The 16,434-nt window shown below is 44.9% G+C and overlaps 1 protein-coding gene across 9 annotated transcripts in view; it reads left to right on the top strand.

Moving 5' to 3' along the window:
* Positions 1–16,434, top strand: part of pacs2 (phosphofurin acidic cluster sorting protein 2) — a 127,099-nt gene that overhangs the window by 57,951 nt on the left and 52,714 nt on the right. For all 9 annotated transcript variants that reach the window (XM_055862484.1, XM_055862482.1, XM_055862481.1 and 6 more), the window contains exon 2: positions 15,463–15,550. In XM_055862484.1, coding sequence (XP_055718459.1) covers positions 15,463–15,550 — 88 coding nt within the window. The remainder of the gene's footprint in view (positions 1–15,462; positions 15,551–16,434) is intronic.

The raw sequence follows: 16,434 nt of genomic DNA, 5'->3' as shown, positions 1-16,434 counted from the left end.
GCCGGAGTAGGGCGTCATTGTAAAGTCAAATAAAGGTTAAATAAATGTAAAAAACAATGGTGGACATCTTGAAGCAAGTGGGAACAGCAGACTGGGATAGGGAGAGATTGAATATGTCCGTAAACAGCCAGCTGGTCTGCGCATGCTCTGAGGTGCTGTCTGCCTTGCGAGGGTTAACACGTTAAAATGTCTTATTCACATCGGCCACGAAGAATCAGAGCCCATAGTCCTTGGGAGCGGACCGCGTCGGTGGCACTGTGTTATCCTCAAAGTGGGCGAAGGTGTTCAGCTTGTCCGGGAGCAAGTTATCGGTGTAAGCTACGTGGCTGGTTTTTGGCAGCGTTTACAGCCTCGGGTCTTCTTAGGTATGATGCTACAAGCTTGGCACACCTGTATTTGGGGAGTTTCTCCCATTCTTCTCTGCAGATCCTCTCAAGCTCTGTCAGGTTGGATGGGGAGCGTCACTGCACAGCTATTTTCAGGTCTCTCCAGAGATGTTCGATTGGGTTCAAGTTCAGGCTCTGGCTGTGCCACTCAAGGACTTCAGAGACTTGTCCCGAAGCCACTCCTGCGTTGTATTGGCTGTGTGTTTGGGGTTGTTGTCCTGTTTGAAGGTGAACCTTCACCCCAGTCCGAGGTTCTAAGCTCTCTGGAGTAGGTTTTCATCAAGGATCTCTCTGTACTTTGCTCCGTTCATCTTTCCCTCGATCCTGACTAGTCTCCCAGTCACTGTCGCCGAAAAAACATCCCCACAGCATGATGCTGCCACCACCATGCTTCACCGTAGGGATGGTGCCAGGCTGCCTCCAGACGTGATGCTTGGCATTCAGGCTAAAGAGTTCAATCTTGGTTTCATCAGACCAGAGAATCTTGTTTCTCATGGTCTGAGAGTCCTTTAGGTACCTTTTGGCAAACTCCAAACGGGCTGTCATGTGCCTTTTACTGAGGAGTGGCTCCCGTCTGGCCACTCTACCATAAAGGCTTGATTGGTGGAGTGCTGCGGAGATGGTTATCCTTCTGGAAGGTTCTCCCATCTCCACAAAGGACCTCTGGAGCTCTGTCATTAGTGACCATTGGGTTCTCGGTCACATTCCTGACCAAGGCCCCTCTCCCCTAATTGCTCAGTTTGGCCGGACGGCCAGCTCTAGGAAGAGTCTTGGTGGTTCCAAACGTCTTCCATTTGCGAATAATTAAGGCCACTGTGTTCTTTGGGACCTTCAATGCTGTAGCCATTTTTTGGTACCCATCCCCAGATCTGTGCCTTGACACAATCCTGTTTCGGAGCTCTACGGACAATTCCTTCAACCTCATGGCTTGGTTTTTCCTCTGACATGCACTGTCACATGTGAGACATTATATAGACAGGTGTGTGCCTTTCCAAATCATGTCCAGTCAATTGAATTTACCATAAGTGGACTTCAATCAAGTTGTAGAAACATCTCAAGGATGATCAATGGAAACAGGATGCACCTGAGCTCAAATTTGAGTCTCATAGCAAATTCTTATGTATATAAGGTATTTAAGTTTTTTGTTTTTAATAAATTAGCAAACAAAATTAAAAACCTGTTTTTCGCTTTGTCATTGGGGGGTATTGGGGGGGGGTCGGCGAAGAGGTTCGCGAGGAATATCCAGAATATTTTGGTGTGTCATTCGTTACACCGGTGTAGACAGTTGTGGCTGGATCCACAGTGAATGAATGTTTGAGCATCTGTTGTTGTCGGCTTGATTTACAGCATGGTCTCGAGTGGATTTAACAGAGACAGCATCAAGGTAATGATTTTTGTGTTCATACCATTTTAGAAATGTTGATCCCAATGTCACACATTGGCCCCATTTTATTTACAGGAAGACCCACATTGAGATTCAAGCCTCTTTTTCAAATGAGCCTTGTATTGTTATGTGGAAACGTCCCCCCCCCCCCCCCCCCCCCTACCTAGAATGTGTACTGTACTTCAAAATATAACAAAGTTTAGAGTAGAATCATCACAGCTAGAAGGATTTTAAACGTACAGTTCCTTCAGAAAGTTTTCACGACCCTTGACCTTTTCCACATTTTGTTGTCACAGCCTGAAATTTACAATCGATTTAAATTGACCCCCCCCCCCCCCCCCCTTCACTGGTCTACACACAATTACCCCATAATGTCAAAGTGGAATTATGTTTTTCAAAAATGTTTACAAAATTTAATACAAAATGAAAAAAAAGGAGATGTCTTGAGTCAATAAGTTTTCAACCCCTTTCATTGTTCTATCCCAGAGCTGGAGTAAATGACACTACTAAGCTGCTCCCGAATGTACTACGCCAGGACTTCGCCAGAAATCGATTCTATCGTTGTTCATGTGGGTTTTAATGACATTATGAAGGGCAGCTCTGAACAGTTGAAGCTGGATTTTTAAAGAGCTGATTGACTCTCTGCTAGACACTAATATAAGACCCATCATATTCGGCCCTGTGTCCTCTCTGAATCGTGGCATTGAACGCTTTAGCAGGATTCTCTCTCTTAACAAATGGCTGAAGTAATTCTGCTTTCAACGTTGATGAACTTGTAACCTCTCTTTTGACAAAATGGCTCTGGAATGTTTTGGTACCTACTGGAGAGCTCTTCTTTGTCTACACCCATTCAAGCATCTCTCACACCCTGTTAAGATTTACCCCCACCCATCTCATTAAGGATTCACATGTGAGGCCGTGTACTAAACAACCACAGATGTCAAGTGTCTGGATAACATGTGTGAAATGCTTGATAACTTATGTGATATCAACAGAGAGGTATATTTTCTGGGTGATTTTTAAATATTGACTGGCTTTCATCAAGCTGCCCACTCAAGAAAAGGCTTCACACTGTAACCAGTGCCTGCAACGTGGTTCAGGTTATCAGCCAACCTACCAGGGTAGTTACAAACAGCACAGGAATGAAATCATCAATATGTATTGATTACATCTTTACTAATACAGCAGAAATGTGCTTGAAAGCAGTATCCAGATTCATCGGATGAAGTGATCACAATATAACAGCCATATCTAGAAAAACCAACGTTCCAAAGACTAATATAGCCTAATATAGTGTATACGAGGTCATACAATAAGTTCTGTAGTGATTCCTATGTTGTTGATGTAAATAATATTTGTTGGTCTGTGGTGTGTCATGAGGAGCAACCAGACGTGGCACTTGACACATTTATGCAATTGCTTATCCCATGTTACTAATAAGGCATGCACTCATTAAGAAAATGACTGTAAAAACTGTTAAATCCCCATGGATCGATGAGGAATTAAAAAAAGTATATATAGTTGAGAGGGATGAGGCAAAAGGAATGGCCAATAAATCAGGCTGGACAATCGACTGGCAAAACGTACTGCAAACTGAGAAATCATGTGACTAAACTAAAGAAGAAGAAACTACACTATGAAGCAAAGATAAATTATATAAAGAAGGATTGATGACATTTTGGGGAAAAAAGGCAAACTCAGCTCCATCATTCATTGAATCAGATGGCTCGTTCATTACAAAACCCACTGATAATGCCAACTACTTTTAATGATTTTTTTCATTGGCAAGATTAGCCGATTTAGGCATGACATGCCAGCGACGAACGCTGACACTACACATCCAAGTATATCTGACCAAATTATGAAAGACAAGCATTGTAAGTGAGTGTGGAAGAGGTGAAAATATTATTGTTGTCAATTAACAATGACAAGCAATCGGGGTCTGACAACTTGGATGGAAAATTACTAAGGATAATAGTGGACGATATTGCCACTCATATTTGCCATATTTTCAATTTAAGCCTACTAGAAAGTGTGTGCCCTCAGGCCTGGAGGGAAGCTAAAGTCATTCCGCTACCTCAGAATAGTAAAGCCCCCTTTACTGGCTCAAATAGTCGACCAATCAGCCTGTTACCAACCCTTAGAAAAGTTTGGTAAAAAAATGGTGTTAGACCAGATACAATGCTATTTTACAGTAAACAAATAATAGTGTTTAACATGAGTTTTGAATGACTACCTCATCTCTGTACCCCCACACATACAATTATCTGTAAGGTCCCTCATTCGAGTAGTGAATTTCAAACACAGATTCAACCACAAAGACCAGGGGAGGTTTTCCAATGCCTCGCAAAGAAGGGCACCGATTGGTAGATGGGTACATTTTTAAAACCAGACATTGAATATCCCTTTGAGTATGGTGAAGTTATTAATTACACTTTGGATGGTGTATCAATACACCCAGTCACTACAAAGATACAGGCGTCCTTCCTAACTCAGTTGCCGGAGAGGAAGGAAACCGCTCAGGGATTTCACCATGAGGCCAATGGTGACTTTAAAACAGCTACAGAGTTTAATGGCTGTGATAGGAAGAAACTGAGGATGGATCAACAACATTGTAGTTACCCCACAATACTAACCTAATTGACAGAGTGAAAAGAAGGAAGCCTGTACAGAATACAAATATTCCAAAACATGCATCCTGTTTGAAACAAGGCACTAAAGTAAAACTGAAGAAAATATGGCAAAGCAATTAATTGTCCTGAATAGAAAGTGTTATGTTTGGGGCAAATCCAATACAACACATCACTGAGTACCACTCTCCATATTTTCAAGCATAGTGGTGGTTGCATCATGTTATGAGTATGCTTGTAATCTTTAAGGACTGTGGAGTTTTTCAGGATGAAAAATAAATTGAATGGAGCTAAGTACAAGCAAAGCACATGGTTGAATAATCAAGATATAGTAGTCTTTTTTTCATTTATTCATTCATATTTTGTGTAGATCCATTTTAATCCCACTTTGTAACACGGTGGTGATGTTGACGTGGGGTCTTTCGAATAAAACTGCTAGCCCATTCTTATTTATATTTATAAACTGGTCATGTTGACTTGAAGGAAAACGCTTGGGGCGATAACCAAAAGGTTACGGGTTCAAATGCCGGAGCCGACAAAGTAATAAAAATAAAAAAAGACAATCTGTAACTATGCCCTTGAGCAAGGCACTTAACCCTGATTGCTTCAGGGGCGCTGTACAATGGTGACCCTGGCCGTGACCCCACTCCCTGCAGGTGTCTCAGGGGGTGTTGGGATATGGTGCCCCTGGCCGTGACACCACTCCCTGCTGGTGTCTCAGGGGGTGTTGGGATATGGTGACTCTGTCCGTGACCCCACTCCCTGTGGGTGTCTCAGGGGGAGTTGGGATATGGTGACCCTGGCCATGACCCCACTCCCTGCAGGTGTCTCAGGGGGTGTTGGGATATGGTGACCCTGGCCGTGACACCACTCCCTGCAGGTGTCTCAGGGGGTGTTGGGATATGGTGACCCTGGCCGTGACCCCACTCCCTGCAGGTGTCTCAGGGGGTGTTGGGATATGGTGACTCTGTCCGTGACCCCACTCCCTGCAGGTGTCTCAGGGGGAGTTGGGATATGGTGACCCTGGCCGTGACCCCACTCCCTGCAGGTGTCTCAGGGGGTGTTGGGATATGGTGACCCTGGCCGTGACCCCACTTCCTGCAGGTGTCTCAGGGGGTGTTGGGATATGGTGACCCTGGTCGTGACCCCACTCCCTGCAGGTGTCTCAGGGGGTGTTGGGATATGGTGACCCTGGTCGTGACCCCACTCCCTGCAGGTGTCTCAGGGGGTGTTGGGATATGGTGACTCTGGCCGTGACCCCACTCCCTGCAGGTGTCTCAGGGGGTGTTGGGATATGGTGACCCTGGTCGCGACACTGGCTGTGACCCCACTCCCTGCTGGTGTATCAGGGAGAGTTGGGATATGGTGACCCTGGTCGCGACCCTGGCTGTGACCCCACTCCCTGAGGGTGTCTCAGGGGGATATGCAAGAAACATTTTCATTACGCACTTGTGTGTAACAGGACAAATATAAACAACCCCCAAATTATTATTATTATTATTACATGGCAGGCAGTTGTTTAGGCTACAATCTACAACTAGGCACCGTGCTCTCAGTGTTACAACCTACAACTAGGCACCATGCCCTCAGTGTTACAACCTACAATCAGGCACCATGCCCTCAGTGTTACAACCTACAATCAGGCACCATGCCCTCAGTGTTACAACCTAAAACCAGGCACCATGCTCTCAGTGTTACCACCTCCAACCAGGCACCATGCTCTCAGTGGTACAACCTACAACCAGACACCATGCTTGCAGTGTTACAACCTACAACCAGACACCATGCCCTCAGTGTTACCACCTACAACCGGGCACCATGCCCTCAGTGTTACAACCTACAATCAGGCACCATGCTCTCAGTGTTACAACCTACAACCGGGCACCATACCAATCAATCAATCAATCAATTTTATTTTATATAGCCCTTCGTACATCAGATAATATCTCGAAGTGCTGTACAGAAACCCAGCCTAAAACCCCAAACAGCTAGAATGCAGGTGTAGAAGCACGAGAGCATGCCCTCAGTGTTACAACCTACAACCAGACACCATACCCTCAGTGTTACCACCTACAATCAGGCACCATGCCCTCAGTGTTACAACCTACAACCAGGCACCATGCCCTCAGTGTTACAACCAGACACCACACCCTCAGTGGTACAACCAGACACCATGCCCTCAGTATTACAGCTAACAACTAGGCATCATGCCCTCAGTGTTACAACCTACAACCAGGCACCATGCCCTCAGTGTTACAACCTACAACCAGGCACCATGCCCTCAGTGTTACAACCAGACACCATGCCCTCAGTGTTACAACCTACAACCAGACACCATGCCCTCAGTGTTACAACCAGACACCACGCCCTCAGTGTTACAACCAGACACCACGCCCTCAGTGTTACAACCAGGCACCATGCCCTCAGTGTTACAACCTACAACCGGGCACCATGCCCTCAGTGTTACAACCTACAACCAGACGCAATGCCCTCAGTGTTACAACCAGGCACCATGCCCTCAGTGTTACAACCTACAACCAGACACCACGCCCTCAGTGTTACAACCAGGCACCATGCCCTCAGTGTTACAACCTACAACCAGGCACCATGCCCTCAGTGTTACAACCTACAACCAGACACCATGCCCTCAGTGTTACAACCAGACACCACGCCCTCAGTGTTACAACCAGACACCACGCCCTCAGTGTTACAACCAGGCACCATGCCCTCAGTGTTACAACCTACAACCAGGCACCATGCTCTCAGTGTTACAACCTACAATCAGGCACCATGCCCTCAGTGTTACAACCTAAAACCAGGCACCATGCTCTCAGTGTTACCACCTCCAACCAGGCACCATGCTCTCAGTGGTACAACCTACAACCAGACACCATGCTTGCAGTGTTACAACCTACAACCAGACACCATGCCCTCAGTGTTACCACCTACAACCGGGCACCATGCCCTCAGTGTTACAACCTACAATCAGGCACCATGCTCTCAGTGTTACAACCTACAACCGGGCACCATACCAATCAATCAATCAATCAATTTTATTTTATATAGCCCTTCGTACATCAGATAATATCTCGAAGTGCTGTACAGAAACCCAGCCTAAAACCCCAAACAGCTAGAATGCAGGTGTAGAAGCACGAGAGCATGCCCTCAGTGTTACAACCTACAACCAGACACCATACCCTCAGTGTTACCACCTACAATCAGGCACCATGCCCTCAGTGTTACAACCTACAACCAGGCACCATGCCCTCAGTGTTACAACCAGACACCACACCCTCAGTGGTACAACCAGACACCATGCCCTCAGTATTACAGCTAACAACTAGGCATCATGCCCTCAGTGTTACAACCTACAACCAGGCACCATGCCCTCAGTGTTACAACCTACAACCAGGCACCATGCCCTCAGTGTTACAACCAGACACCACGCCCTCAGTGTTACAACCAGGCACCATGCCCTCAGTGTTACAACCTACAACCAGACACCATGCCCTCAGTGTTACAACCAGACACCACGCCCTCAGTGTTACAACCTGACACCACGCCCTCAGTGTTACAACCAGGCACCATGCCCTCAGTGTTACAACCTACAACCAGGCACCATGCCCTCAGTGTTACAACCTACAACCAGACGCAATGCCCTCAGTGTTACAACCAGGCACCATGCCCTCAGTGTTACAACCTACAACCAGACACCACGCCCTCAGTGTTACAACCAGGCACCATGCCCTCAGTGTTACAACCTACAACCAGACACCATGCCCTCAGTGTTACAACCAGACACCATGCCCTCAGTGTTACAACCAGACACCACGCCCTCAGTGTTACAACCAGACACCACGCCCTCAGTGTTACAACCAGGCACCATGCCCTCAGTGTTACAACCTACAACCAGGCACCATGCTCTCAGTGTTACAGCCTACAACCAGACACCATGCCCTCAGTGTTACAACCAGGCACCATGCCCTCAGTGTTACAACCTACAACCAGACACCATGCCCTCAGTGTTACAGCCTACAACCAGACGCAATGCCCTCAGTGTTACAACCTACAACCAGACGCAATGCCCTCAGTGTTACAGCCTACAACCAGGCACCATGCTCTCAGTGTTACAACCTACAACCAGGCACCATGCCCTCAGTGTTACAACATACAACCAGGCACCATGCTCTCAGTGTTACAACCTACAACCAGGCACCATGCCCTCAGTGTTACAACATACAACCAGACACCATGCCCTCAGTGTTACAACCTACAACCAGGCACCATGCCCTCAGTGTTACCACCTACAACCAGGCACCATGCCCTCAGTGTTACAACCTACAACCAGGCACCATGCCCTCAGTGTTACCACCTACAACCAGGCACCATGCCCTCAGTGTTACAACATACAACCAGACACCATGCCCTCAGTGTTACAGCCTACAACCAGGCACCATGCACTCAGTGTTACAACATACAACCAGACACCATGCCTTCAGTGTTACAACCAGACACCATGTCCTCAGTGTTACAGGCTATTAACATGTTACATGGCCCCTCAGTGTTACAGTCTGTTAACATGTTACATGGCCCCTCAGTGTTACAGCCTGTTAACATGTTACATGGCCCCCTCAGTGTTACAGTCTGTTAACATGTTACATGGCCCCTCAGTGTTACAGGCTGTTAACATGTTACATGGCCCCCCCAGTGTTACAGCCTGTTAACATGTTACATGGCCCCTCAGTGTTACAGCCTGTTAACATGTTACATGGCCCCCTCAGTGTTACAGCCTGTTAACATGTTACATGCCTCCAAACCTGGCACCATGCCGTCAGTGTTACAACCTACAACCAGACACCATGCTCTCAGTGTTACAACCTACAACCAGGCACCATGCTCTCAGTGTTACAACCTACAACCAGGCACCATGCTCTCAGTGTTACAACATACAACCAGGCACCATGCTCTCAGTGTTACAACCTACAACCAGGCACCATGCCCTCAGTGTTACAACCTACAATCAGGCACCATGCTCTCAGTGTTACAACCTACAACCAGACACCATGCCCTCAGTGTTACAACCTACAACCAGGCACCATGCCCTCAGTGTTACCACATACAACCAGGCACCATGCCCTCAGTGTTACAACCTACAACCAGACACCATGCCCTCAGTGTTACAACCTACAACCAGGCACCATGCCCTCAGACACTGAGTGTCTGAGGGCACCTAACTCTCGAAGTGCGCTCCTTGTACTCCATTTCATTGCGAAACACGACAAGAGTGACAAGGATTGGAATGATGACGCGTACAGACTGGATTTCTCTTTAAATCTCGGATTTCTGTTTGAAAGTTACTAGAATTGTGCCGCCCTGGAAGCCAGTTTGTTTCCCCAAGCAGCTTAAACTTCTCGTATTGGAGACGAAGATGTGGTGAAAAGTTAAACGGAGCAGTTCGTCACTTAGAAGGAACGATATCCTTTATTTTCCCAGGAAAAGTGAGTGAAAACACAGTGAGGGCCTTATTAAACCCCCCCTCCAGTAATAACAATGCCCGCCGCCCACTTCCCCTTTACCCCCTTTTTAGTCGGAGTCCCAAATGGCATCATATTCACTATATAGTGCACTATTTTTTTTATTTATTTTATACAAAAGCCCTATTGTGGAATATGGTGTCATTTGTGACAAAAAAAGGTATTAGTCTGCCCAGTCTGAGATGTTGGCAGCTTACCCTCTTCTCCTTCTCTAGCCAGAACTAGACAGAGTAGAGATAAGTGAAAGAGGATTTAGCCTTTTGTCTCAGACACCCTTAGTTAGTATCAAGTAACACTATCAAGTCCAGCTTTTTGAACAAGGTCTGTGTACTTTAGCCAATTTCTGTTGTTGTGTTTCTCTCTCTCAGAAAGACCAGTCTGGCATCTCTTTAGACAACTCAGTTTCTTAGTTTAAAAAAATTATAATTGTTGATCAAAAAATATATATATTTTTTCTCCATTTAACAGCTGTGGCTTTTGGATGTGAATTGGAGAGTTAGCCTATCGCAGTGAATTCATGCAATAAGTCGGATTCAAAAATGACTCACGAATCGAAGTCTTGTTAAGTAGAGAGTTGATAACACCAGACTACTTGTTAAGTAGAGAGTTGATAACACCAGACTACTTGTTAAGTAGAGAGTTGAGATAACACCAGACTACTTGTTAAGTACAGAGTTGATAACACCAGACTACTTGTTAAGTACAGAGTTGAGATAACACAGACTACTTGTTAAGTACAGAGTTGATAACACCAGACTACTTGTTAAGTACAGAGTTGAGATAACACAGACTACTTGTTAAGTAGAGAGTTGAGATAACACCAGACTACTTGTTAAGTCGAGAGTTGAGATAACACAGACTACTTGTTAAGTAGAGAGTTGAGAACACAGACTACTTGTTAAGTAGAGAGTTGAGATAACACCAGACTACTTGTTAAGTCGAGAGTTGAGATAACACCAGACTACTTGTTAAGTAGAGAGTTGAGATAACACAGACTACTTGTTAAGTAGAGAGTTGAGATAACACAGACTACTTGTTAAGTCGAGAGTTGAGATAACACCAGACTACTTGTTAAGTAGAGAGTTGAGATAACACCAGACTACTTGTTAAGTACAGAGTTGATAACACAGACTACTTGTTAAGTAGAGAGTTGAGATAACACAGACTACTTGTTAAGTAGAGAGTTGAGATAACACCAGACTACTTGTTAAGTACAGAGTTGAGATAACACCAGACTATTTGTTAAGTAGAGAGTTGATAACACCAGACTACTTGTTAAGTACAGAGTTGATATAACACCAGACTACTTGTTAAGTAGAGAGTTGAGATAACACCAGACTACTTGTTAAGTAGAGAGTTGAGATAACACCAGACTACTTGTTAAGTAGAGAGTTGATAACACCAGACTACTTGTTAAGTAGAGAGTTGAGATAACACCAGACTACTTGTTAAGTACAGAGTTGAGATAACACCAGACTACTTGTTAAGTAGAGAGTTGATAACACCAGACTACTTGTTAAGTACAGAGTTGATATAACACCAGACTACTTGTTAAGTAGAGAGTTGAGATAACACCAGACTACTTGTTAAGTCGAGAGTTGAGATAACACCAGACTACTTGTTAAGTAGAGAGTTGATAACACCAGACTACTTGTTAAGTAGAGAGTTGAGATAACACCAGACTACTTGTTAAGTATAGAGTTGATAACACCAGACTACTTGTTAAGTAGAGAGTTGAGATAACACCAGACTACTTGTTAAGTAGAGAGTTGAGATAACACCAGACTACTTGTTAAGTACAGAGTTGATAACACAGACTACTTGTTAAGTAGAGAGTTGAGATAACACAGACTACTTGTTAAGTCGAGAGTTGAGATAACACCAGACTACTTGTTAAGTAGAGAGTTGAGATAACACCAGACTACTTAGCCTTTTCCATGACGTGATCAGTATCAGCACAGAGTGACTTCTGAAGACTTGTGGGTTGAGATGTGACATCCTCTGATTCATGTCTTCTGGGTTATTGGTAAACACAGTTGATGACGGCATGATGGGTTACACAGGTTTACAGGGTTTGACTGTCAATCATCCCGTTACCCAACATGATAATATTAAATTATTTAGACAGCTTTCCCCATTACTGACAGACTAATAGACTTGATGAAGGTTTGGGTTTCTATGTTTATGGGCGGTAAACAGGGATGTGTTTTGACTGTGAGGCTAACAGGGATGTGTTTTGACTGTGAGGCTAACAGGGATGTGTTTTGACTTTGAGGCTAACAGGGATGTGTTTTGACTGTGAGGCTAACAGGGATGTGTTTTGACTGTGAGGCTAACAGGGATTTGTTTTGACTGTGAGGCTAACAGGGATTTGTTTTGTCTGTGAGGCTAACAGGGATGTGTTTTGACTGTGAGGCTAACAGGGATGTGTTTTGACTGAGGCTAACAGGGATGTGTTTTGACTGTGAGGCTAACAGGGATTTGTTTTGACTGTGAGGCTAACAGGGATTTGTTTTGACTGTGAGGCTAACAGGGATTTGTTTTGACTGTGAGGCTAACAGGGATTTGTTTTGACTGAGGCTAACAGGGATGTGTTTTGACTGTGAGGCTAACAGGGATTTGTTTTGACTGTGAGGCTAACAGGGATGTGTTTTGACTGTGAGGCTAACAGGAATGTGTTTTGACTGTGAGGCTAACAGGGATTTGTTTTGACTGTGAGGCTAACAGGGATTTGTTTTGTCTGTGAGGCTAACAGGGATGTGTTTTGACTGTGAGGCTAACAGGGATGTGTTTTGACTGAGGCTAACAGGGATGTGTTTTGACTGTGAGGCTAACAGGGATTTGTTTTGACTGTGAGGCTAACAGGGATTTGTTTTGACTGTGAGGCTAACAGGGATGTGTTTTGACTGAGGCTAACAGGGATGTGTTTTGACTGTGAGGCTAACAGGGATTTGTTTTGACTGTGAGGCTAACAGGGATGTGTTTTGACTGAGGCTAACAGGGATGTGTTTTGACTGTGAGGCTAACAGGGATTTGTTTTGACTGTGAGGCTAACAGGGATTTGTTTTGACTGTGAGGCTAACAGGGATTTGTTTTGACTGTGAGGCTAACAGGGATGTGTTTTGACTGTGAGGCTAACAGGGATTTGTTTTGACTGTGAGGCTAACAGGGATTTGTTTTGACTGTGAGGCTAACAGGGATGTGTTTTGACTGTGAGGCTAACAGGGATTTGTTTTGACTGTGAGGCTAACAGGGATGTGTTTTGACTGTGAGGCTAACAGGGATTTGTTTTGACTGTGAGGCTAACAGGGATGTGTTTTGACTGTGAGGCTAACAGGGATTTGTTTTGACTGTGAGGCTAACAGGGATGTGTTTTGACTGTGAGGCTAACAGGGATGTGTTTAGACTGTGAGGCTAACAGGGATTTGTTTTGACTGTGAGGCTAACAGGGATTTGTTTTGACTGTGAGGCTAACAGGGATTTGTTTTGACTGTGAGGCTAACAGGGATTTGTTTTGACTGTGAGGCTAACGGGGATGTGTTTTGACTGAGGCTAACAGGGATGTGTTTTGACACTGAGGCTAACAGGGATGTGTTTTGACTGTGAGGCTAACAGGGATGTGTTTTGACTGAGGCTAACAGGGATGTGTTTTGACTGTGAGGCTAACAGGGATTTGTTTTGACTGTGAGGCTAACAGGGATTTGTTTTGACTGTGAGGCTAACAGTGATTTGTTTTGACTGTGAGGCTAACAGGGATGTGTTTTGACTGTGAGGCTAACAGGGATGTGTTTTGACTGTGAGGCTAACAGGGATTTGTTTTGACTGTGAGGCTAACAGGGATGTGTTTTGACTGTGAGGCTAACAGGAATGTGTTTTGACTGTGAGGCTAACAGGGATTTGTTTTGACTGTGAGGCTAACAGGGATTTGTTTTGTCTGTGAGGCTAACAGGGATGTGTTTTGACTGTGAGGCTAACAGGGATGTGTTTTGACTGAGGCTAACAGGGATGTGTTTTGACTGTGAGGCTAACAGGGATTTGTTTTGACTGTGAGGCTAACAGGGATTTGTTTTGACTGTGAGGCTAACAGGGATGTGTTTTGACTGAGGCTAACAGGGATGTGTTTTGACTGTGAGGCTAACAGGGATTTGTTTTGACTGTGAGGCTAACAGGGATGTGTTTTGACTGAGGCTAACAGGGATGTGTTTTGACTGTGAGGCTAACAGGGATTTGTTTTGACTGTGAGGCTAACAGGGATTTGTTTTGACTGTGAGGCTAACAGGGATTTGTTTTGACTGTGAGGCTAACAGGGATGTGTTTTGACTGTGAGGCTAACAGGGATTTGTTTTGACTGTGAGGCTAACAGGGATTTGTTTTGACTGTGAGGCTAACAGGGATGTGTTTTGACTGTGAGGCTAACAGGGATTTGTTTTGACTGTGAGGCTAACAGGGATGTGTTTTGACTGTGAGGCTAACAGGGATTTGTTTTGACTGTGAGGCTAACAGGGATGTGTTTTGACTGTGAGGCTAACAGGGATTTGTTTTGACTGTGAGGCTAACAGGGATGTGTTTTGACTGTGAGGCTAACAGGGATGTGTTTAGACTGTGAGGCTAACAGGGATTTGTTTTGACTGTGAGGCTAACAGGGATTTGTTTTGACTGTGAGGCTAACAGGGATTTGTTTTGACTGTGAGGCTAACAGGGATTTGTTTTGACTGTGAGGCTAACGGGGATGTGTTTTGACTGAGGCTAACAGGGATGTGTTTTGACACTGAGGCTAACAGGGATGTGTTTTGACTGTGAGGCTAACAGGGATGTGTTTTGACTGAGGCTAACAGGGATGTGTTTTGACTGTGAGGCTAACAGGGATTTGTTTTGACTGTGAGGCTAACAGGGATTTGTTTTGACTGTGAGGCTAACAGTGATTTGTTTTGACTGTGAGGCTAACAGGGATGTGTTTTGACTGTGAGGCTAACAGGGATGTGTTTTGACTGTGAGGCTAACAGGGATTTGTTTTGACTGTGAGGCTAACAGGGATGTGTTTTGACTGTGAGGCTAACAGGGATGTGTTTTGACTGTGAGGCTAACAGGGATGTGTTTTGACTGTGAGGCTAACAGGGATGTGTTTTGACTGTGAGGCTAACAGGGATGTGTTTTGACTGTGAGGCTAACAGGGATTTGTTTTGACTGTGAGGCTAACAGGGATTTGTTTTGACTGTGAGGCTAACAGGGATTTGTTTTGACTGTGAGGCTAACAGGGATTTGTTTTGACTGTGAGGCTAACAGGGATTTGTTTTGACTGTGAGGCTTACAAGGATGTGTTTTGACTGTGAGGCTTACAAGGATGTGTTTTGACTGTGAATTATCTGTTTAATCAACATTGTAATATTATAAAGGTAGTTCTAGTAGTGTTGTTCTTTAAGTCTGTCTCTGTCTCTGTGTCTGTTATGTCTGTTCTGTCTGTCTTTTGTGGGGGTTCTGTGTGTGTGCATTAGACCAGTTGTAATTTATCTCCTGTCTTCTGTGTGCAGGTTGTGCAGTCTGACTCTGAAGAGGTTGGTGGTCCTGAGGGAGTTGGATAAGGAGCTCATCTCTGTGGTCATCGCTGTCAAGATCCAGGTATGACTATCGCGTTCCCCTTCAGAAACACCTCACATGGCTGGAGGTGCGACAGGAACACACCCGAATGCAATATCTACACATACTGTACACACAATCTAAATGCTGCATTCACACACAGCTTACACATACAGCGCATTCAGAAAGTAGTCAGACCCCTTGACTTTTCCCACATTTTGTTATGTTTTACAGCCTTTTCTGAAATGGATTAAATTGTTTTTTCCCCTTATCAATCTATACACAATACTCCATAATGACATCACAACACCCCATAATGACATCACAATAGCCCATAATGACATCACAATAGCCCATAATGACATCACGATACCCCATAATGACAAAGCAAAAACAGGTGTTTAGAAATGTTTTCAAATAAAAAAACAGAAATATCACATTTACATAAGTATTCAGAACCTTTACTCAGTACTTTGTTGAAGCAGCTTTGGCAGCGATTACAGCCTTGAGTCTTCTTGGGTATGACGCTACAAGCTTGGCACACCTGTATTTGGAGAGTTTCTCCCATTCTTCTCTGCAGATCCTCTCAAGCTCTGTCAGGTTGGATGGGGAGCGTCGCTGCACAGCTATTTTCAGGTCTCTCCAGAGATGTTTGATCTCTTGTCCCGAAGCCCTCATGCGTTGTCTTGGCTGTGTGCTTAGGGTCGTTGGAAATTGAACCTTCACCCCAATCTGAGGTGCTGGGCGCTTTGGAGCAGGTTTTCATCAAGGATCTCTCTGTACTTTGCTTCTTTCATCTTTCCTTCGATCCTGACTAGTCTCCCAGTCCCTGCTGCTGAAAAACATCCCCACAGCATGATGCTGCCACCACCATGCTTCACCGTAGGGATGGTGCCAGGTTTCCTCCAGACGTGACGCTTGGCATT

The sequence above is a fragment of the Salvelinus fontinalis genome, chromosome 15, assembly GCF_029448725.1.
Source record: "Salvelinus fontinalis isolate EN_2023a chromosome 15, ASM2944872v1, whole genome shotgun sequence".
Lineage (NCBI taxonomy): Eukaryota > Metazoa > Chordata > Actinopteri > Salmoniformes > Salmonidae > Salvelinus > Salvelinus fontinalis.
The sequence above is the reverse complement of the archived record's forward strand: the minus strand, read 5'-3'. Positions and strand labels throughout refer to the sequence as shown.